The 25,100-nt window shown below is 38.5% G+C and overlaps 1 protein-coding gene across 1 annotated transcript in view; it reads right to left on the minus strand.

Moving 5' to 3' along the window:
- The window catches only part of ST6GALNAC3 (ST6 N-acetylgalactosaminide alpha-2,6-sialyltransferase 3), a 626,194-nt gene that overhangs the window by 360,882 nt on the left and 240,212 nt on the right, over positions 1–25,100 (minus strand). The window contains exon 2 of the mRNA XM_058303350.2: positions 5,448–5,642. Coding sequence (XP_058159333.1) covers positions 5,448–5,642 — 195 coding nt within the window. The remainder of the gene's footprint in view (positions 1–5,447; positions 5,643–25,100) is intronic.

The raw sequence follows: 25,100 nt of genomic DNA on the forward strand, positions 1-25,100 counted from the left end.
ACAAAAACAATAATCAACACAACCCAAAGTTGGTTCTTTGAAAAGATAACTAAAAGTTACAAACATTCAGCTAGACTGGTGAAGGAAAAAAAGAGAGGGCACAAATAACTAAAATCACAAACAAAAAGGGGGACAACAAACAATTAGCTAGTAAAGAGATTGAATCAGTAATCAAGAACCACAAAACAAAGGAAAGCCCAGGACCTAATGGCTGCACACTGGAATTTTACCAAACATTCTAAGAATTAACAACAGTCCTGCTCAAAATCTTCTAAAATTTCTCCAGTATATTCTTTGAGACCCACATCACCCTTATATTAAAGCCAGATGAAGATACTACCAGAAAGGAAAATTACAGACCAGTATCTTTTATGAAAATATATGCAAAAATCCTGAAAAAAAAATATACAAAATACTACCAAACTGAATCCATCAACCCATTAAAAGAATTATTATGATCAAGTGGGATTTATCCCAGGTAATAAAGGGTGATTCAACATAAGAAAATCAATTAGTGTAATGTACCATATTAACCAAATGGACGAAGAAAACCAGACATACAGAATAATGGAATCCAACAGAGTTCAGAAATCCACTCTCGTATTTATGGCCCATTGATTTTTGACAAGGGGGCAAAGACCACATCTTCATCTCAAATGATGCAGAAAACACATTTGATAAAAGTCACACCTCTTGATAAACACACTTGGTAAACTAAGAATAGAAGGAAACTTCATCAACATGATTAAGGGGATATTTTAAAAACTGTCAGCTAACATATTACATGATAGAAGACTAAAAGCATTCCCTCTGATCAATAACACTACATAATAGCCAGAGCAATGAGGTAAGGAAAAGGAATAAAAGGTATCCAAGTTGGAAAAGAAGTAAAACTTGCCCTATTTGCAGATGATATGATTCTATGTACAGAAAAGCATGAAAAATCTATAACAAAGCTCCTAGAGCTAGTATATGAATCCAACAAAATGGCAGGGTATAAAATCAACACCCAAAAATCAAAAATGTTTCTATAAATTAGCAATGAATAATCAAAAGAAGAAATCAAGAAAAAAAGTTCATATACAATAACAACTAAAAGAATAAAATAGCTAGGAATAAATATAGTCTAGAATGAAAAGGACTTTCATGCAGAAAACCACAGAACTTTGGTAAAAGAAATCAAAGAAAACATAAATGAATGGAAGGATATTCGGTATTCATGGCGGGAAAATAGATATTGTTAAGATGCCAATTCTATCCAAAGTGACTTACAGATTCAAATCCATCCTAATCAAAATTCTAACCACCTTCTTTGCAGAAATGGTAAAACCAGCAACATATTTATATAAAAGGGTAAGGGGCTACAAATAGCCAAAACCATCTTCACAAAGAAGAAGAAGAATGTTGGAGGACTCACAGGTCTGACCTTAAAAGTTATTACAAAACCACAGTAATCAAAACAGCATGGGACATTACCACTAAGTGTGGATTATAGTTTACATTGTAGTTTATACTCTCTTCTGCACAATTTTATAAGTTATGACAAGATATATAATGGCCTGTATCTGTCATTGCAATGTTATTCAGGACAATTCCCAAGTCCTGAAAATGCCCCCGCATTACACCTATTTTTCCCTCTCCCTCCCCTCAGAACCTCCAGTGGCCACTGCTTCCCCATAAATGATAAAAGTTCTTCCATTGCTAGAATCACAGTAAGTCTATAGTGGAATAACAGTAAGTCTACTCTAGTCCATTATTCATTCCCCAATCCTGAGGATTCAGGGATGGTAATGCCCACTCCCCTCTAATTGAGAGGGAAGTATCTTTAAAAAATGTGTGTGTGTGTGTGTGTGTGTGTGTATATATATATATTTGAATTTGCAGTTTCTTTTACATATGTATTAAATTAAATATAAATTAAAAAAAGAAGAAAATACTTAACAAAACATTTAACAAAAGAAACGCAAGGCTGTACATGAAAAATTATAAAACGTCGTTGAAAGAAATTAAAGCTCTAAGCAAATGGGGAAGAAAAAAAAACAGTATGGGGTTTGTGTAAGTACAGACATCACATCAGTGGAATCAAATTGAGAGTTTGAAACTCAATCCTCACATTTATGACCAGTTGATTTTTGACAATGGGGGCAAAGAACCTTTACCTGGGAAAGAACAATCTCTACAACAAATGATTCTGGGAAAACTGGACCTCCATATGGAAAAGAATGAAGGTGGGCCTCGACCTCACACCATATACAAAATATCAACTCAAAATGGATCAAAGACCTAACTTTGAAGGCCAGAACTATAAAACTCCTAGAAGAAAACATAGTGAAGCTTCTTCAAGACCTTGTGTTAAACAATGGTTTCTTAGACTTTACATCCAAGTCACAAGCAACAAAATAAAAAACGATTAAGTATAACTTATCAAAATTAAAATCTTCTGTATATCAAAGGATTTTATCATGAAATTAAAATGACAATAAGACAAGAGGGGAAAATATTTGGAAACCATATATCCAATAATGGTTTAATATGCATAGTATATAAAGAAATCCTTCATATCAACAACAAAAAGGTACATACCCAATCTAAAAATGGGCAAAAGAGTTGAATTGGCATATCTCGAAAGAAGATGTACAAGTTGCCAAAAATCACATAAAAAGATGCTCAATATTTTTAACCATTAGGGAAATGCAAATCAAAACTACAATGAGATACCATTTCACACCCATTAGTATGACTGCTATTTAAAAAATGGAAAATATCAAGTGCTGGTGGCAATGTGAAATGGTGAAGCCACTGTGGAAGACAGTTTAGTGGTTCTTTAGAAGGTTAAATATAGAATTACAATATGATTCAGTAATTCCACTTCTAGATATATAACCATATAAGAATTGAAATAAAGGACTCAAGCAGATATTTGCAAACTGATATTCATGGTGACATTATTCACAATTGCTAAAAGATGGATGCAAGCCCAAGTGTCCGTCAAACAATGAAGGGATGAACAAAATGTAGCATATACACACAATGGAATATTATTCAGCTATAAAAAGGAACAAAGTCCTGATATATGCAACAACATGGATGAACCTTGAAGACATCATATTGAATGAAATAAGGCAGATACAATAGGACAAACACTGTATGATCTCAGTGATATAAAATAATTAGAATGAGCAAACTCATAGAGTTTGAATGAGAATATAAGTTACCAGGAGATGGGGGAGAAATAGGGAAGAGGGATTTAAGGTTTAAAATGTACAGAGTTTCTGTAATATTTGGGAAAAGTTTTGGTCACAATGGAGGGTGGTGATGACAGCACATCTTGAATATAATTAACAGCACTGACTAATATATTTGAATTTTGTTAAAAGGGGAAATTTTAGGTTGTATATATGGTACTAGACTAAAAATGTTTAAAAATCATAGGACTGTACAACACAAAAAGTTAACCTTAATGTAAACTACAGACTATAGTTAATATTACAATTATAAAAGTATACTTTCCTTACTTGTGACAAAAATACCACCAATGAAAGGTGTTAATATTTTGGTGGTATATTGGAATCTTATATTTTATGCATGATTTTTCTGTAAACCCACAACTTTTCCAATAAAAACAAAATCAGATTTTTGGATATTGCTTGACAAGGAAATAATGTCAATTTTTTTTAAAGTATAATAATGGTATTTTATGATTTTAAAAGAATCTTTTAAATTATGAGATACATTTTGAAAAGATGATACTACATGATGTGAATTTTCTTCGAAATAACCCAGGGCTGTAGGTGGGGGATTAGCCATATAATGATAATTGTTTAAGCTTTGAGAACATTATGTTTGTCTCTCTACTTTCATTTATGATGCCATAAATTTTTCTTCTTAAAAAGGTTCAAATTTTTTTTAAAATATTCCAAAAGAATTTCAAAGCCAGCCTGAGCCTGATTAATATGACTAGTTAAATATCTGCATCCCTAGATCAGTTTTTCTCTCAACACCCCAAAATCCAATTCAGTAATATTTAAATAAATGAAAGGATTTTGAGTATTTGGTGGGATTTCACTCATAAGAGTAACTGAGATACTTTAGTCATGGGCTTCATTTTTAGCTTGTGACAATTGTGAAATGATTAACATGGTCCAGTAGAGTTATGGAATATTAAATGACAGCCAGAAATAAAAGTAACAAAAGATGAGTGTAAGACAAACTATTCTATAAAAGATACATTTGTATAAAGGCAATCAATTTATTACAATACTCAATAAATTCAAGCAATAGACATTTTTAAAAAAAATTAATTTAAAACCAATTAAAGGATAAACATCAAGCAAGGCTCCTAAGAATTTATATGTTATTAATTGTGCCTTTTTTCCAACTATAAATGTCTAATAAAGCGCCCATAAATCCTGGAGATACAGAAACAATTTTCAAAGAATCAAATTAACCCAAAGCAATGACTCCAGTGTGATAGTGCCTACCAAAGGGTTTAAAGCAAGCCAGCTTTCAACATCCCTACTAGGATGCTAAGAATAACTCTCAGGCCTGGAGTGGCATTCTAGACACTACTCTCTTCATGTAGTATCTTTAAAAAAACAACCCTTCACTAGGATCTGATCCAAACTTTTACCAGTGATGTAGCTACACCAGTAGCCAGTACTTTTGCCACCAACAGCTTCAGAGAAGTTCGGGCTTTGCATCCATGAATATTAATTTCACATTCATCCTATTCCATAGAAATGAATAGTGAAAATGATTTCATTAACCACTTCTATATACTTCACACATTTTATGAGGCTCATTAGTTTTTACTTCATTTCATATTACAATTGCTTGCTTGCAAAATCACTAGCATAGTGTCAACTGCATAGTTGTCAATATACCTCCATCCTCTACTGTGCCACCAACTGGCTATAAAGATTTAGAGGTTCACTGATTATAGTATTTAAATAATTTTAACTCCTTTAAATTGGAAACTCTTTAAATCCCATTATCTCTGCAACCACTCCAAATTTTAAAATCAGTGTGCCCTTTTCTAGCTCCAGGTCTAAGGATTACAGAGTTTTAACAAGTTTAAATGCTTTTTTGAAGTTCTATAAAGAGTGGTTCCCAACCAGCTGACCTCCAGGAAATAAAGCCAGCCACTTCTCCAGCTGGTAACTGCTAATCAGAGTTTCTAAATGAAAAAGTATGTATGCTATGGCACAAACCACCAGGAAAACAGGTCACTGCTTCCTCAACTCCACATGAGGCCAGTGAGTCAGATCTGATGTTGAGCTGTATGGCAGATTTTAGTCGTGTGTCAGTTAACGTCTAAGAAGGAGAAAACAGAAGATGTCATCAGAGACCCAAAGAAGCTCTCTGGGGTGGAGTGATTGTAGTGAAATGGAAGCCAACTTGTTCCTAAAGAAAAACCTAATCCTAGGTAACCCTCTGAGAGGTCTTACCTCTTGTGTCCTCACATTTATGTACCCATAGTGAGTTCGAAGGGGCCGCCTGTATGTGTAGGAGAATGGTATCCATTTTGCACCAGGTTGTCCAAAGCAGTTTAGTAGCAACGGGAAATTCACTTCATTTACAAGGCGCACAACCAGCAGGAAGAGGAACGCTGCAATGAAGCTCACAGCAATCACTGATTTTCTCTACAAAACAAAACAAAAAAAAGAATGATTTTCAACCAAAAGTAGTCATAGAAGGATGTTCCTTTATTTCTCTCTGATTTCTTTCTACAAGAAAGGATTCTTTTATTTAGAAAACAAAAAATTGTTGGAAGTAGAACATGTTCATTTGGTGATCCGATTCCCTTCATGTGCTGGGCTTCTGAGAACAAGAGGAACAGCTTCTTGGACTACTTTCCAATCCATCCCGACCCTTCCTTATTTCCCTATATTCTGTGCAAACTCCTATTCAATTTTCACAATCCAATTCAGACATTCCCAACTCCAGGAGACCCTTCCTAACTGCTTAATCCATACCGCCAACCCTTCCTCTCCACCTTGACCCATACTTACAGAGGTAAGATATCCTTCCACTCTCATGCCTTGAAGAGTGGACTCTTCAAGAAGACTACTCTTTACACTGAGTAGAAGACTACTCTTTTCATATAATTATATAATTTTATATATATATATATAATTACATATGTGACTTTTCCACCATGTGATTAACTGTGACTTCCTTCAGAATCAGGATGAACTATGTTTTCTTGACCTCTGTATCCCAGGTCTTTAACACACTGCCTGACATGCAGTAGACACCCTACCATCACTTGTTAAATGAACGAATGAATTCTTCACATTCTGGTCAATACAGTCTCAATGTTACTCATTCTTATATTTCTTTATCTAGAACTCACTACACATAAGAAACTTACCCAATGTTATAGGTTATACAAAAGTAAGTCAAAAAGAGAAAGAAAAAGTTCGTGCCAGGCAGCATATAATTTTCAATATAACTATTAAAAATACTTATCAGAGACTTCAATATTCGGATTATTCATGTGCTGGCTGGACCCTGAATCCCAGCTGACTTGTACTCAACTCCTACCCTCCAGTTCTTTGGGCTTACCCTGGACAACTGACAAAATGATGATGATGGACAAGTCCCATCCTAAAAAACAAGAAGTATCTACGACTGCAAGCAAAACAATCCCTTTCATTCTGCCCTATAATATCTAATTCCCCACTCAGCATGAAGCAATCAGAGTGGACATCATTCCAAATCCCTCGAGACTGAGGAATGAACAAACATAAGGGGGGATTGTAACCAAGGACCAAAGTAGATTTACTGATATTGTAGTTACTACCTTGTGATAATGGAAGAACCTGTAAAATTGATATAAAGATAGTGGTTTTCAGGGGTTCAGAAGGGATGTGGATGGATGAATAGGTGGAACATAAGGCACTTTTAGGGCAGTGAAATGATTCTGTATGATACTGCAATGAGGGACACATGACATTATGCATTTGTCAAAGCCTATAAAACTGTACAGCACAAAGTATAAACCATAATGTAAAATGTAGACTTTGGTTAGTAGTGATGCTTCAATATTGTTCATCAATTATAACAAATGCACCACATTAATATAAGGTGTTAATAATAGGGGAAATTTTGTGTGTAGGTGTGTGGGTATGAGGGGTTATATGGGAATTCCCTGTATATTATTTAATTTTTCTAGAAATCTAAAACTTCTCCAAAAATAAAGTTTATTATTATATTACAAAAAAAAGAACATTCCCCAAAATGTGCTGGCAAGGGACAACTACACCTGGTTGGAATGGGGGAAAACAGATAGGTATTTAAGACTGATCTTGACAAAGTGCATGAATTTAACTAGTAGAGATGGGTGAGCAGAGCTTTCCAGGCAGACAGAACAGAGCATGCAGGCAAGAAAACATGGGGTTATTCATAGCTATTAAGCAGTCTGCTTCCTGGAGCACAGAGAAGGAAAACAGTTAAAAACACAAATAATAACTTTATTGTGGACAGCCTTGGAGGTAGAGCTGAGCTTGCTAGGTGATAGAAAGCCAAAGGAGATTTTTGTTTATAATTTTTTAAGGTGACAGTTATAAATTATAAAGAAACATCAGTGATTAAGATGCTTTAGAGCAGGAAGAGACTGAAGGCAGGTAGAGCCAAGCTAGGAAGCTATTAAAATGGACTAGGACAGAGGCTATGAGGGTTGAACTATGGCAGCAGCACGTGGAATGAAAAGGTGGGGAAAAAAACATGAGAAACTCAATGTTGGTGGAAGGAAAAGAACTTGATTAATGATTACATAGAAGTGGCAGATGGAAAATTAAGAGAGGCCTGAGATTGTGAGTCTAGGTGGCTGCAATAAGGCTGGTAATATCTGGAGAAACCAGGGTGTTCAGAGAAGGAACTGATTTAAGAGTAGGAAGATAAAGCACTTGGATTCCTAGGTACTAGTTTTCAAGAACTGGTAGTCATCAAAGGTCAAGTCTAGAACAAGAAGAAAGAGAGCAGAGCTGGGGACAGACCTCAAGAACAATTCTGTCACTGAGTCCAGAGAGAAGACACAACGAACTAAGCCTTCATGAAGTCAGGTTTGGTCCCTGATTCTTCTTCAACGTGCCTGGAATGGCCGAGACATTTGTTGTTCCTTCAGCCTCTCACTGTTTCTAGAGGAAGACGCTTTTTTTTCCCCTCTACATGGAAACTCCCAGGGTCACAGCCTCTGTATGAGCAGCAGAACAAGTCCCCAGAAGTCAAATACCCCAAGGAAGTAGCTCTTTGCTCAGCTCGCATAATATGTAAAAAAGCCCGGGCTTCATCTAGCCAGCCTAATTTTCCATTCACCTGACAGTCCCTTGAGCTCTGCCTCCTCAAAACCCCTTATCTCGCCACTAACTTCCACAACCTTACCTCATTTAACCTTCTAATCATGAAAAAAAAAGTTTTAATTTGTTCCTCTGTGGAATCATTATGTCCACAACATTGCAATGTGTCAAGGTAACAGCTTAAATGAGGTGATGGATCTTACAAGTTTAAAGGGACACAGACCAGAACAGATGGCCAAATAAAAGCAAAGAGGCCAGTCACCCATTAAGTAAACAGGTAAGGACCTGTTTTATAGCCATCCAGTAGCTTGCTGCAAAACAGCAGCTTGCTTTGAAGGAGACCCAGATGGGATTTATGCCTTTGTCTGTTCCAGAGCCCAACACAAGTCTCTGGTCCTCTGGGTTGCTGCACTGTGTTTCATGGCTGGGGGGCTGGGGACAAATACATGGGGCAACTTTCTGAATCCTGATTGTGAGAGGCAACACATATATAATGCATGCACAAGAAGAAAATCAATCAACCATTTTGAGTGAAACTACAAAACATAATGAAACTGCAGATGCAAAAACCTGCTCTCTGGCAAGCCATGTCTGCCATCCATGTTTTATCAAAGGGAACCAAGTAATGAGTGTAGAGAGGTGAGGGGGGCAGATGGAGAGCAGGAGTCAGACACTGATTCCTCCGTGCTTGGTATTGAATTGTATTCCGCAGTGGGCAGAGCTGTTCCCTTCATAGCTCAGGCTTCCAGTCCAATTTATGGCATGGTGCCAGGCCCCGATTCTTTCCCTTTTTCCCTGTTTCTGTATTCTTGTTTAGCACGAAAGTGTTCTCACAGTGCTGATATAAAACCACTATGAAATTTCATGAGAAAGTTTCAATCTGTGGCACATTTTGTGCTCCAGGGAGCAAGGACAAGAGAAACCAATATGAATAGGCATTCTTCTTGGAATTACTTTTTTTTCCTTCTTTATTTTCTTTTAAATGTTACATTCAAAAAATATGAGGGCCCCGTATACCTCCTACCCCACCCACCCCATCCCTCCCACATCAACAACCTCTTCCATCATCATGGCCCATCCACTGCACCTGGCGAATACTTGCTGGAACACCGCTGTACCACATGGACAGTGGTCCACACTGTAGTCCACACTCTCCCCCAGTCCACCTAGTGGGCACAGCAGGACACATAATGTCCAGCATCCATCTCTGCAGCACCACCTAGGACAACTCCAAATCCTGAAAATGCCCCCACACCATATCTCTTCTTCTGTCTCCCTACCATCAGCAGCCACCATGGCCACCCTCTCCACAACACTACTACAATTTCTTCCCTTACTAATCACAATAGTTCCCCAGCAGAACACCAGTAAGTCCATCTAATCCATACTCTATTCCTGCATCCTGTGGACCTGGGGGTGGTTATGTCCACTCCCCCTCTATATCAAGAGGCAGCTTAGATTCCACATGGATGATGGATGCAATTCTCCTGCTTGCAGCTGTAGGCACTCTTGGCTCCCTGGTGTGGTGGTTGAACTTCTTCACCTCCCTGTTGGCTGGCCAGGGTAAGTTCAACAAACAAGAGGGTAGGAGCCACAAGTCTGCTGAGGCCCAGGGCCTGGCCATCACATGGACAGTCCAGAGATTCAGGTCTCCTGAGTTTACACCAACCCAAATGCCAACCACAGGTCTGGTAAAAGTAATAAAAAAGGCATGTGTAGAAAGGTCATATCTGAGTCCAACTCCATCACACTCAGGAACACAAACTCCAGAGTAGGGTCAATTGACATGGCCCTTTGCCAGTTCATGACCTTAAGCTTCAACAATTAGAACTAAAACCACAAAAGAGACATTTACAAGTCTATATGCATATTAATGCAGTGAGGATGTGTGGGAGGTGGGGAGGAGAAAAAAAGGACTGATACGTAAGATATATATGAATGCATTCTTTCCACCAATTCACAATCACTCATTGAGACTATATTCTGTATGTTGCATATGGCTAGGTGTAAAAAACAGAAATAAAACAAGGTTTCTGACCACTTTGGGCAGCTGACAAGTAAATATGAAAGTGTAACGACCAAGTATCAAAGATGTGCAGGACTCTTTGGGAGTCCAGAAGGAGGGTGGGAACATGAGGCGAGAATGGAGGAGGGACAGTTTAGGGAATGCTTCCCCAAGGAGTCAGCATTCAAATAGAGTCCTGAGGAACGAGGAGGAGCGAGCCAAGCAAATATGGGAAGGGCATTCAAGGTAGAGGGATCAACATAGGCTAAGGCATAGATGTTTAAAAGGTCAGGATTTGGGTCAGAAACCTGCAAGTTGTTTGGCAAGAAAGGTACATAGACTTTATGTGGTGGGAGATCATGCTGGGGAAGTACTTAGGGTTCAAATCATAAAACAAATAATAATGAAACAAATACACTGTCAGATGCAATTAATTGTTCCATCTACCTTACTTTAAGATAATGAAAAGATAAATGAATAAAAGAACTGTGTTTTATAAATTCTAAAATATTCTTCTCTTTCCAATCAAGTGAAAATGTGTCAATTATTTGATTTTACTTGAAATTGCCATGTAACATACTACAAAGCCTTGTTTCTAGTTGCCTGACTTATTGTATCAATAAATTAGTCCATCAGTGGCTTGTTCTACCAACTGTTTTGAATCTACCAACATCAGCAAACTAGAAGACTACCTGTTTATGCATGTTTTTATGTCCAACAATTTGTTTATGGAAGTGATTGCTGCTGCCTTTATTGAAATAGGCAGAACATCAAAAAGCTTCTTTCTACTTTTCCCTTAGTCCTTGGATTCAACAAACAACTATTAAGGCTAGAGACAAAAATAGTAAGCATTTCCCAAGGTTATCATGTATAAGGTTCAGTTCCACACAATTTCCATACTGCAAAAAACAGACATAGATGCAATCAAAGGGTTATGCTACTAAGAGGAGAAGCATCGACATTAAAAAAGACAATGTGTAAAAAGTTCACAGCACAGTCTGGGTACATAGGGAGCACTGGAGAAACAGAAGGCAGTACTATGATATAACTAATTGTCAGACCCTTGGTGGACCTTTGCCAATTGGGGAGCATTGGCCAGCCCATGTGCAAGCATTATAAGAACTACAGATATCTTTTTCTCAAATATTCCAAGCAGCTGCAAACCCTTGAACTATTCAGTGCAACTTATCCACACATCCTCTGAGAGAATGTCACTGCGCCCAAGTAGATCTGATGAATTGCTTTAGGGAAAGCTTTTTCCTTCTTTGTTCTTCATTTTGGGCAAGTCTGAAGGGGCCTTTAACAGCTGAGACATTTAGAATTTAATCCCCTCTGTGCTGCAAAAATATGCATAAAAAATCTGGCATTCCAGTTGCTTGCTCTTTACAGTTGGAAAATCATTTATCAGACTTTATAGCAGAGGTACCTACTTCAAAATAAAACCCACTGAGAATTCATGATTCAGGGGAGAGAGAACAATTGCAGAGATTGGGAACTACCAAATTTGCAAGCTAGTTTTTATTCTTTTATTCTTTCTATCATAGAATTAGCCAATAGTCAATTGTTAGTTCTTTCTGTTGTTTTCTTTTTTGTAAATGGTATCCAGTAGCATGAAGATATATATTTTTTCTATTTAAATAGTATTATTTCAGGACTGAAGCAATTGCCTATCAGGGTAAAATAGGGTGCATGTGCTCTTTTATCCAATAATAAGTATGAAATACAGGGTCAACTGAATTAATTATATCAATGTTCAAGCATCTTACACATTGATGAGTCCCTATCCATTGCTTATTTGTGATTTTATCAAGTTCTGATTCTTATCCTATATAAGAAAATTATGTTATCAATATAACTCATATTAAGTGCCATTGGCCTGGTTTCAAAATCTGGTTCTCCCAGAATAAAATAAAGGTTCTTGCTATTTGTACAAGGATGAATTAGCAAAGCAAAGAACATTTAAATAAAACTTTCTTTTGTTTTGTTTTACCTATTGAATCAACAGTCTATTTGGTCCTGCCTCAACTAAAGTGAACTCAGGGAAAATCTGATTCATTTATTGGGGGAAGTGTAAGGAAGTAGGGTATTGAAAAGGTAGGAAGTCCTGGATGTCCTGAGTCCATACAGGAGTTTATCGCAGCCTTAGGCAGCACAGTGGGTGATAGAATCATTGAAGTCCTCAAGAAGAACACAATAAATGTCAAACAAGGTCAACATGGGAGAATGAATAGTCATGTTCATTCTAGGAGATTGATGAGGAAGAAGCAAGAAGGAAAAAGAATTAGATTTTGAGACTATGTTTTGAGGAGGGCAGAGGGAGTGGAGTTGAAAAGGCATAAAGGAGTTAGACCAATGAGGATCTTGCATATCATGCCAAAGAGTCTGGATTTACACTGTAGAACCAAACAAAGCCCATATTTAGGATAGGCAATATCAGGTATGATTGTGAAAGCTAATTCTGGAGGTGAGAGAGATCCTTTTGTTAAAGACAATCACAGGGAATTAGATTTGGCTCAACTGATAGAGCATCCGCCTACCACATAGGAAATCCAGGGTTCAAACCCAGGGCCTCCTGGCCTGTGTGGTGAGCTGGCCCATTCACAGTGTTGATGTGCACAAGGAGTACTGTGCCATGCAGGAGTGTCCCCCATGAAGGGGAGCCCCATGTGCAAGGAATGTGCCCTGCAAGGAGAGCTGCCCTGTGTGAAAAAGTGCAGCCTGCCCAGGAGTGGTGCTACACACATGGAGAGCTGACACAGCAAGATGATGCAACAAAGAGACACAGATCCCTGGTGCTGCTGATAAGAATGCAGGTGGACACAGGAAAACACACAGGAAATGGACACTGAGAGCAGACAATGGCAGGGAGGGAAGAGAGAGAAATAAAGAAAAAATAAAGAAAAAAATAAAGACAATGACAAAAGCAACAGTGGACTATTTCATCAGATATCAGTCATGGACATTAAATTACCAATACCAAACTCATAATTGTTATTATGTTGGTGCAAAAGTAATTGTGATTTTGCATTGTTGAAATTTGTCCTTTGATAATGGAATACATTCTTAAATAAATGTGGTTATGTTAAACATCATTTTACTGTGCATTTCTCATTTTATGGGGTTTTTTTTGCTAATGACTTATGACTTGCTATTTATTTTATATTTAATTTAGACTATGAAAATGATGTTAGACAAAAAGCAAATTTGAGTGATTTTCTTTTTTGAGTTCAAAATGGGTCATAAAGCAGTGGAGACAACTCATAACATCAACAACGCATTTGGCCCAGGAACATATAGTGCAGTGGTGGTTCAAGAAGTTTTGCAAAGGAGACAGGAGACTTGAAAATGAGGAGCATAGTGGCCAGCCACCAGAACTTGACAACAACCAATTGAGAGCAATGATCAGAATGTGTATGAATAATAATCATATTCTTTACAGAAAAATAATGCTTAATGAGTGTTATCAGTTGGCGAAATATTTATATTCTTCATTTCCCAGACAAAGGAATGGAGACATAGAAAGTTTGAGGGACTTGTCCAAGGTCACACAGAGAAAAAGTGGTAAAGACAAGACTTGAACTTAGATATTCTGATTCCAGAGCCTGTGTTCTAGTATATGAATAACCAAGTTGTTAATTGTTACTCCCACTGACAGTAAGGGTCTGATAGGACTGGATCAGAAATTTTATAAACAGGTACCAGCCCTAAAGAGATTTTGTAATACAGATTGTCAATAAACAAAATAGCTAATTTATATGGAAAATTCAGAGGCTGATCTGAGGCATGGTAAATATATTTACTTCAAAATCAGTAAGTTGAGGGCAAATTTAGTTCTTTTTGCCTAAACCTGGCTTTATTCCTAAAAAAACAACTACAAGGTATCGTTGGTTAGCACTCAGGGAATATAAAGCAATCACTCTTCCACTAAAGGATATGAGACATCCTCTGTCAGTCAATGTTGTAGAGTCTCACTGTAGGCAGTTTGTTGTATGGAATGGCTATGTCTTCCTTTCTTAGCTGCACAATTCCATGATCCTTTTATTCAATGAAGACTCAGCCATACAGTCAGTAAAATGTTGATGGTTTAAGAAAAAAAGTTTAAAGAACTTTCAATATGGTGAGCTACTTTAAGAATTTGGTGCACAGGTCACAGAGACCAGACTCAGACATGGTTATATTCCATAAATAATCACAAATTTAACAAACAAAAATCAAAATAATAGGGTTCTCACAGGCACCACTGTCATAAATTCTTCAGTGCAAAAAGCTAGTCCTGAAGAAAAATGGTAGGTGACTGTAAATTCCCCAAAGAAAGCTTCCTATAACTGCAGGAACAATGGAGAAGTTCAAGTTAATGTGAGCATTTTCATTTGTCAGATGACATAAGAGATCACATGAGTTATTTTCCAATACCTATATTAAAACTATAATGAAAAACCTCAATGGGTTTTTCATGTGCCTACACATTTTTCTTGTTTTATTTGAGGAGTGGGTTTAGGTTTACTTGGACACATTGGATTTTTTAAACAATATAAAATGAAAGCAATCATAGCTACATTACTGAGTTTGTTTTATTTTGTAGTTATATAAAACCAGTTTTATCTCATTTTGCCTCTTCATCTTTATTGTTTTGCTTCAACATACATTCTTGTATCGCAAATAGGAATCAAACTTCCCCAGAAGCCCAAGATAGAATCAAAGATTAATACTGAATATGTAGAATAAAGATCTCAAAAGCAAAGTCTCCCACGTCACTGGACAGATAAAAGCAAAGAGATTTCATCTAAAGGGCTAGTGTGATGGTTTGAAGCTATATGGAACCCAGAAAAATTATGTCCTTTAAGGTAATCCATTCCTGTGGGTGTAAACCTATTGTAAGTAGAACCTTCTGATTAGGTTACTTCAGTTAAGGTAAGGCCTAGGGTGGGTCTTAATCATCTTACTGGAGTCCTTTATAAGAGAATGAAACTCAGACTAGAGAGAGAACAGCACAGAAGCAAGAAACTAAAGCAATGAAGCCCAGAAGAGGAGGGAGCGATCAGCAGACTCTGCGATGTGCCTTGCCATTTGACAGAAGAGTCCAGGATCACCAGCATCCAGTCTTCTGGGAAAAAGCACCACCAGAAGACGCCTTGATTTGAACATTTTTCTTGTTCTCAGAACTGTTAGCTTGTAAATTAATAAATCCCCATTGTAAAAAACCAACCCATTTTTGGTATATTGTATGTTGGTAGCCTAGCAGACTAAAACAGCTGGTTCTGACGAGAAGGAGAAGAATAGCAGAGGCTGGGGTAGACACCCCCAAAGTTACCTTTTGTTGAATTAAATCTTTGAACTTACAGGAAAAACTTTGCTCTAGTCCACCTGCTGTTCTCATGGAGCACCTCCCGGTGCCCCCTGTGTTCTGTCAAGGGAAAAGAGGGGCTAACTAGCCAACCAACCAGGGTCAATGATGCTCACCAGTCCAGGTGCTTTTATTTTATTCTCGGCCATCTTACATTCTTCATTGGCTTTATTTGCTTTCTGCAAAAGTCTGCTTTGCCTCTTTTAACACAAAGAAATGAGTTTACCTCTGGGAGTCCAACTCTTATTTTTAAGTGCTTGCTGCACAGAAGTAGAGCATAAGAATTAGTTCCTGGTGGTCCTAACATAATTAGGGATGGAGTCCTGGCCCAGAAACATCATGATAATGATGAGAATGACAATGGTGAGGTTTATGATGATGACACCAACTCTGACCTCTTATCCTTCTGTGAACCTGCACAAGCTTGCATTGTTCCACATTTATACTTTCAAAAACGTTCAGACCTACTACCTCACAAGGTTCTCTCTATAACTACTGAAGTAAGAAGGGACGTGTGGGTGCCTAAAAGTCTCACCTTCCGTCTCTACCTTTCATGAATGCCATGTTTCTAGCTGGACTTCTCATCACACCCCAAAGCCCCTGTGCTACCCAGTTTCCATGACTTTGTCCACACTGCTCCTCTGTACTTTCCCCTATTGTTTCCTATCATTTCCATCTCCACAAGTTTAAATACAACTGGGCTCAAATGGTGTTTCCCCATCAAAGTTCTTTTCCTTTCTCCCCAGTATCCAGTTCATGGATGAAGGTGAAGTGTGGGGGAGTGAGTGGAGGAGGGTGGAGGAAGGAAGTGGGAATAGCATGGGAAGGAAGGGATAGAAGGAAAGATTTCCCTATCTGCCAAAGGGGTGCTGGTGCAAAGTACCAGAAATCAATTGGTTTTCATAAAGGGCATTTATTTGGGGGTAAAAGGATACAGTTACAAGGCCCTAAAAAGTCCAACTCAAGATTGCTTTCCAACCAAATTCAGTTGCCATGTGTTGAAGCAAGAGGGTTGCTGATCTCTGCAAGGGTTCAGCCTTTCCTTCTGGGCTTCCTCTCTCTCAGCTGCAGGCTTGTCTCTCAGGACTTCTTCTCTCTCTTGGCACAGGGCTTGTTTCTTTCTGCATCTTCTATATCTTCTCTTCCCAAGCTCGGCTGCAAATTATCAGGCAAATGTCTCATCAATCTCTGGGGCTCCGGCATCAAAAATGACAGAACTATCTCTCTTCCTGTGTGTTTTTTTGAGTGTCCTTTTATAGTGGCCCACCAAGGGTGCTGGGACTCAACTTGAGTCATGCCTTACTGACATGGTCAAACCAAAGCCCTAATCTTAACAGGCAATTTAAGCAAGGGCCCCTCAACTGAATCCAATATAGTCAAAGGGTATCACACCCAAGAGACTAGATGAGTTTACAAACATAATCTTTCTCTTTTTGTAATTCACAAAAAATAATCTCAATCTGCCACACCCTGTAATGTTGCTTCTGAAAATTCTTTAAGTATAGGAACCAAGGCTGAGAAGCATCTCTCAATCAGTGCAGGTAGCACCTAGCACAGTGTTTTGAACCTAGAAGATATTCAATAAATATTTGTAGGAGAAAAGAAAGAAGGAAGGAGGAATGAAAGTTAGTCTAATCCAAATGTAAGTGGTAAATAACCTGAAAAGTTTCAGATTAGGATCGTTAGGAAAAATAAGTTTTCTATAAGAGGGAAAAACTCACATCTTATTCTTTTCTTTTCCTTCTTAATTCACCTCTCCTGGAGATTTCTGCCTATATTTGATGAGGGTAAGAGGAGAATATTAGAATGGGGAATATAAAGTAAGGTGAGAAAAACCCGAGTATTTGTTAAACTGGATTTTTGATTGAGAATTGATTTGAAGTTCCTCATAGAACTTGTAAATCTGAACAGTAGTAAACCTGCTTAGAGCAACATCCTTTACATAGCATATAATGAAAAGATTTAGGAGAATTCTTTTTTTTTTAAAAAATTTACTCTCATCTAAGGATGATAAAACTTACAGTTAGAATTCCACAACATGATAGAAGAAATGGATAACAAAAGGATACCCTTTCCTTCCAATAAGGACAATAGCATATTTTGAAAGGGGAAGGGACATACCATAATTTGCTGTGTGTTCACCAAGCATCAAGCACTAGACCAAATATTTCAAAGGAATGCAAACAGATCCTTATGAAGAGGCTACCCTGTAGACTTTGGGTAGATATGTTACATTAAATGAGTCAATATCTGTAACCTTGGGCAAATCTCTTAACCACTTTGGGCCTTTCTCACCTGAAATTGGGGAAAATAATAGTAACTACCTAAGTGATCATTAAAGGATTAAATAAGTTACTACATATAAAAGACCCTTAGAGCTCTGTCTGGCAAAGGGAAAGTGCTCAATTTTAGCTTTTATTGTTAATTGATTCCATTAAATCTAAGATACCATCAAATGCTGTCCACACCATTGTTACATAATGTAGGAAATAAGAACAGGTCCAAAATGACAGGTCTAATGAGAGACTCTCAATAAAGCTGGGGCTTGGGTTATACCCTTAGGAATAGACTTCCAAAATAAAGCTGCCCATTGGGAAAGAAGAGAGAAAAATAATCTCCCCTGAGAATATGAACCACAAGCAGGTACTCGGGCAGGTTTCTGACCAAGGTTTGCACCACCAGAATGATTTAAAAACAAACAAACAAAAAACCACCTCAGTAAATAGTTTAGTTTAAAGTGGTCTCAGGTTGGCAGTGCCTCAGATTACCAGCTGAAACAACACAAATCCTTCATGGAAGAATTTATTGCAGGCTAAGAGTGTCTGTACTACTATTGAGTCTAAGGCATGTGCCTTCTCAGATATGGGAAAATATCTTAAAAATCAATGAAACATGGTGGTAGCATCAATATTATCACTGTCATCCTAGAGAATAAAGAAGATCAGCAATGGCCCTGGGGCTATTTTTAACACCTACCCTTTGCCCTAGACCCAAAAGAATGCATAAGCAAAAGTCCTCAAGGAAAGGATGACACAGAAATAAGATTCTAGAGTGCTGGATTGCCCAGGACCTTGAGATCACCAATGTAAAATATCTTTTAGGGATTTTTCTTCTTGCCAAGACTGCGCCTGTAAAAGCCACCGCTTGTTTCTTTCCCATGGTTCAGAGCATGTTGTACATGCACGAATGCCCCACCCGATCCCTATACACAGATATCAACTGTGGTACCTCCCAGCATTCCTCTAAAAAAACATACTGTCTGTCCTCTTGCAATTCACATTTGAACCTCGGCAGAGTAACACATGCACGTTAAACTGGCTTTTGCTAAAACACAAGCAGAGTTTTGCTGGACTACAGGTCTCATGGTGATAATAAACAGTATTGTGCCAAGAAGACTTAGAACAATTTCTAAGTCAGACAGTTTTCCTATCAATTCTGGGTTTAATTTTGCATCGACAATAATTTGAATCACTCAGACAACATAAAGCATATCAGTTTACTACTTCCAGGCTCCTGTGCTAGAATAACAAAGGCAAGAAGATCACTATTAAGCAGGAGCCTGGAAGTAGATGTATAAGGTTTGTTATCAGTGAGTCTTTGATAAATTTTCTGTCATCACCAGATCATTCGGTGCCATATTTCCAAGAGCCTACTAGACATCTCCATCTGGATGTCCTGGAGGCAGCTCAAGATTAATAGCCCAAATCCAAACTAGTGATATTCCCCCTCCCCAATCTATTCCGCCTCACCTACACTATCCTTCTAAGTAGGTCCCATGGAAGTTACTTTAGAGCCCCAATAATTTGGATTTAAATCCCAGCTCTCTTTAATAGACCTTAGACATCTTAATTTTCTTTGTGCCAGGTTCATCTTTAAAATCATAGGGCCATTACGAAAATTAAATAAAAAGATTACACATAAAAGGCCTAGGTTAGTGTCCAGCATTTAACAGACAATACTGGTCATTAATTCCCTACTTGCCTCACATATCAGGGCTTCTGCACAGGCCATTCTTTCTCCATGGAATATCTTAAATGTCACCTCCTCTGTGAAACTGTCCTACATCTCCAGGAAGATTTTAGAGCATTTTTTCCTGAAGTATATTTCACATCATACAGTAATTAATTACCAGTCAATATTCATCATTGGTCCAAATGTAACAAATACCTAGCACACCACGCCCCTACCTTCTCCTCAGAGAACAGACATTGCTAGTCAACTGCAATTTGGTTTCCCTCTGAGTCAGGATGTAACTTCAGAATCCTTTCAACACAATTCTCTAGGCAGTGGTGGTACTGATCAATAGAAGCTGGCATATTTACCACTCTAGCACTATTCAGGCAGCAGCGTGAGGCCAGAGACTATCCCTTGATAAACCTGTGACTTATCATAGCCTGAGACTCCGCGTAAGACTATTAACCTCTTTTAACCTTGGATTTCTCATCTGTACAATGGAATGCTTTTTAGGATCCCTGCTGTCTCCAAGTCACTGGACTGGTGACTCAGGGATGCTGGCTGTCACAACAAGGAAGGGTCGCAGCACAGCTCTGCACCTGGCTCCCACTCTGGGTCCCCCATTTCTTATCAGGGTTAGGCACTCACAAATTGAAGCTAGTGTCTATGCATTCGAAATAGAACTGGGGTAAGAATTTGTGATCTCTCAATGTGGCTGATAGCAGCTGCCACTTACCAAAGCCTACCTGATTGCAGCTATTTTGCACCTGCTGAGAAAAGTTTGCAGCACAAGAGATGATTTCCCTTTTTTAACTCTTGGCTGAGAGCAAGCCTCCACGTTTTTTCAGCCAATTGTTCAGAATAGGATCATATTCAACGTCCCAAAATGCATATGGACACTGAGGGGTTATCACACCTGGTCAAAGTGACTTCCACTAAGCTCTGGCACTCAAAATGGGATTTTTTTTGGGTGAGCACATATTGAAGCACTGCTACTAACCCTGACACTTGAACATATTCGTATGCCTTACAGGCACGCCCCAGCTGCATCCTTCCTCACTCATCCCCCCATCACCGACACCCCTGCACCAATGATCAGGATCCTCCTCTGCCACAGCTGTGACTCCTCTGGGACCCAAAACCTCCCCCAAAACGAAGTAAAAAAATAAAAAATAATAATTTTCTCATTGTGTCTTTCATCACTGTAAGATCTGTTGTCTTTTACGTACAGTGACAATTTCTTCCATATGTTCCCCCAGTGCTTTATTTTTTTTTGCTTTATCTGCAAAAAAGCTTTAGGTTACAGAAAAGCCACATAGAAAACATAGGGAATTACCATATACCCAAATCCCTCCCCCTCTCCATCTCTTCCCTATTAATAACATTTTACATGGGGATGGTACATTTGTTACAAATGATGCACAAATATTGAAGCATTGCTACTAATCATGATCAATGGTTTACCTTATGGTTTACATTTTGCACTATACACTTTTATAGGTTTTGAAAAAATTTAAAATGGCCTGTATCTGTCATTGCAAGCTCATGCAGAACAAATCCAATGTCCTAAAAATGCCCTGTGTTCCATCTATTCTGTTCTTCCCTCCCCCTCCCCTGGGAGCCTACGGTAACCATTCCAGTTTTTGAAGAATAGGGTTCCTAGTTACATGTTTGACATGTAATATTAGGGGCTTGACATATTGGTCTGTTTCCTTTAATTAGGCATTGCTTGTCCCTCTAGTTGAGAACATAGCAGGAATCCCCACGATGGGAGTTTAATATTTTCTTGTTTTTTGTGTGGGTCTTCACCTAGTGAGATTGCACACTATGACAAGATGAACACTTTCACATTCCATAGACACATGCCCCTGGTGTGCCCTATTCACATATCATCCCACACCCTGCACCAGTAATCCTCCCCTGCCATATTTACCACGAAAAAACATTCTCACCATTGTAGTGTTAACCACAGACCTACAAATCCCCAAAGTTTACCTGCTCCTTCCCCCAGCCTTCCCCCAGTTTCATGGATAGTCCAACCCAACCACCTCCCCTAATTCACAATGGGAATTTTAAATGTCCACTGAGTTTGTTGAAAACCTGAAATTTTATCAGAAATGGAGCTACATGAAGCAAAGAGAGTCTGAGAATTTTTTATTTCTAAGCATATTACTTAAATAAGAAAAAAAATCTGTTTTTATATCTTATAAAGATTGCATAAAGATGAAAATTTCTCGGGAGATTATTTGCTGATTCCATGGGCCAAATATCCAGATTTGTCCAGTAAACCTTAACATGAAAATATATACAAATGGAGTTTCAGAAAAAAAATAATGAATAAGTAGTTGTGAAGAGAGAAAAAGACATCTCACAAAATTTAGAAAACAGGCTCCAGTGGTTAGAGGTAAGTTTGTGTTGGATCTTAATACTTTGAAATCTCAGCTCTAGTGCCCAAGACGCCGGATGTGTGTAATCTTTGTGGGTATTCTTTTGTAGAATTATGTCCCAACAACAGAACTCTCACAACCCCTGAAGTGCTTTCCCCAGAGTACACAGACCCTCTGCTCTGTTTCTCTGTGGGAATGACTTGCAAAATGTTTATTTTTCTTTTCCCCTGAGCTACACTGTGAGCTCTTAAAAAGACAGCGTCCCTCTTGTTCATCCATACTTTCCTGTAGGCAGAAACAGCAAAGCCAGAAGCCTCAAGCACACAAAGCTAGAAAATGCAAGTGGCCTGGGCACTGTCCTGCAGGCCTGAGCGAGAGCCACATGGCTCATCTCCTTTAACCACGGTCCCATTTTCCTGGTGCCCCGAGAGAGGCCACCCCCACACCTGTGTTTCTTCTCCAGCACCTAACCACCAACTCAAGATGAGGCAGAGCAACACATGATTCACCTTCACTTAAAACCACTGTCCACCAAATTTGTTAGGTAATTTTCCAAAGCACTAAGTTGGCCCATATACTTAACATATTTTGACACTTCCATGCATGTTGTTATTTTAGGTGATATTTTGCAAATCAGGCTCTGCTCCTGCTTTTGACAAAGCCTTTTCTTCCTGAGCAAACTAGATGAGCAGTTCAGCAAAACCGAGCAGCTTTTATCTGAAAAAAAAATCTGCCTCTCAGCAGATCAGACAATATGAGCAAAACAGAGGCAAACGTGCACTATTTCCTATATGTGAATTTGTGAGTCTTTTCCCCCATGGGATATGCAAGTGGCAAGATAGTTTATTCCCGTGTGGCGCTGATAGCTGGTCCTGAACACTTCTGAATATATCACTTTTATTGCCTTTTATACTGAATTACTGTGAAAGAAAAAATACTTTTGTAAGAATTCAAAATAAAAATACTTTAGGAGCTTTTAGAATCCACCTCCAAGGCATAAAGAAAAGCTTAAGAAAACAAATAAGCCTGTTCTTCTAAGGGATACCAGGTACCAGTCCCAGTGAGAGGGCCCCTTTATAGAAAGGAAGACATTATCAAATATTTATGCTGACGTTCAAGGAAAACTGCAAGTGTTCCAATTGGGGTCCAAAAGGTCTGAGCCCTGTCCCTGCTACTTTAGAATTGGTCACATAATGGATGGAATTTGCCCCAGGGTGTGCTGGCCTGTAACATTTCAGCTCTGTACCGCACCTTCTGGAATTTGGTATAAGATGCTTCCTATTAGTATATTTCACTAGAAATCTCAATTCTTCATCATCCGTCAACCATTCTTGTTCAATACATATCATTTCTTGGTTTTTCAGACAAATTTTTAGCAGATCTCCCTTTCTTTCCATATGATCAAGAACTCCACAAACGAAGACAGGTATTTCAACCACTTTAATTCCCAGCTTGTCATTTTCTATTTAGGTGAGAGGTAGTTGTCTGTACTATATAATAAAGTCCAAGCATCTTAGCATGATATAAAACCCCTTCACAAGCTACCCTCTGACTATTCATCTAGGTTTATCTTTCAGCCGCCTCGAACTCATACCCCATACTTTAGCCACGGTGGCTTCCTTGTGGTTCTTGGAAAATGCCATGCTATTTGATGGCCTTATACATTGGTACAGCTCCTTTCAGGAAAAAATAAACTAAAAATTCTTCAGAAACAGAAATACTTTACCTCCTCTCTAACAGCTAGCCTCTCCACTGCCTCATCAGAAAGTTAATCCCTGCATTTTGGGAAGTTCACAATAGACATATAGCTTTATATGTATATATTATATGTACATGATTTTGCATATACATGTAAATTATATATACATAATTTGCTATGTAATTTGTTGTATTTGTACTGGTTGTGCTATAATGCAGTACCATTACCTGAGCACCTACTCTGTGTCTGAAATTGTTCTAAACCTGGACGTGCGTTGCTGTTAATCTTTACAACCATGCTGTACCTGTATCCCCCACTTTATAGTTGAGGTCAAAGAGGATAACTGACTTGCCCAGGATAGCAGCTAATAACTGATGATGTTGAGATTCAAACCAGCCTTGCCTTAAAAGTTAGTGTTCTTCCCATTATACCTCTAGGATATCTTTTCTCACTGTACTCTATTTATTCAGTTATATGTATGGCTACTCCAATAAATTATTACACCTTCAGAGAAAGTAAAATGTCTTATATACTTGGCCCTAGAAACTCATTGTTTCGCACACATTAAGTGCTCACAAAGTATTAGTGAATCAATAAGTTAAATGAACACAATAATTTGCTTCTGTGCTTCTCAGGTTAAAAATATTTATTACGTTAATCTAGATGCTTGCATTAACTCTTGATGTTTTATTTTAATCATTTTCAAAAGGCAGGAGAGCCAAAAGAAAAGAAATTTGGAGCTAGAGAGACTAGATGTTAATCTGAGCTCCAAATTGAACAAATTAGTTCTTTTTTTTTCCTCTCCCCTTCCCATTCCACACCCCCCCGCAATTGTCTGTTCTCTGTGTCCATTCGCTGTGTGTTCTTCTGTGTCCACTTGCATTCTTGTCAGTGACACCGGAAATCTGTCTCTTTTTGTTGCGTCATCTTGCTGCATCAGTTCTCCATGTGTGTGGCGCCACTCCTGGGCAAGCTGCACTTTTTTCATGCTGGGCAGCTCTTCTTGCAGGGTGCACTCCTTGCGTGTGGGGCTCCCCTACGTGGGGGACACCCCTGCGTGGCACGGCACTTCCTGCGTGCATCAGCTCTGTGTGGGGGCCAGCTCATCACACGGGTCAGGAGGCCCTGAATTGAACCCTGGACCTCCTGGACCTCCTATGTGGTCGGTGGACCCTCTATCAGTTGAGCCAAATCCACTTCCTGACAAATTAGTTCTTATCTACAGATTTCTCAGCTGTAAAATGGAGATGATAAGAGCCACTTCCTCGCAGATGTACTGAGGCCTACCTCTGATAATATCTGTCAAAACTCTTCCTTTGTCAACACTAAAGCTCCAAACACATATTGGCCAATGTGATGGTCAACTACTCCTGTTAATTTTCCTCACAGTCTATTTATTTCAAAAACTTTT

This window comes from Dasypus novemcinctus, chromosome 9, assembly GCF_030445035.2.
Source record: "Dasypus novemcinctus isolate mDasNov1 chromosome 9, mDasNov1.1.hap2, whole genome shotgun sequence".
NCBI classification, from domain to species: Eukaryota; Metazoa; Chordata; class Mammalia; order Cingulata; family Dasypodidae; genus Dasypus; species Dasypus novemcinctus.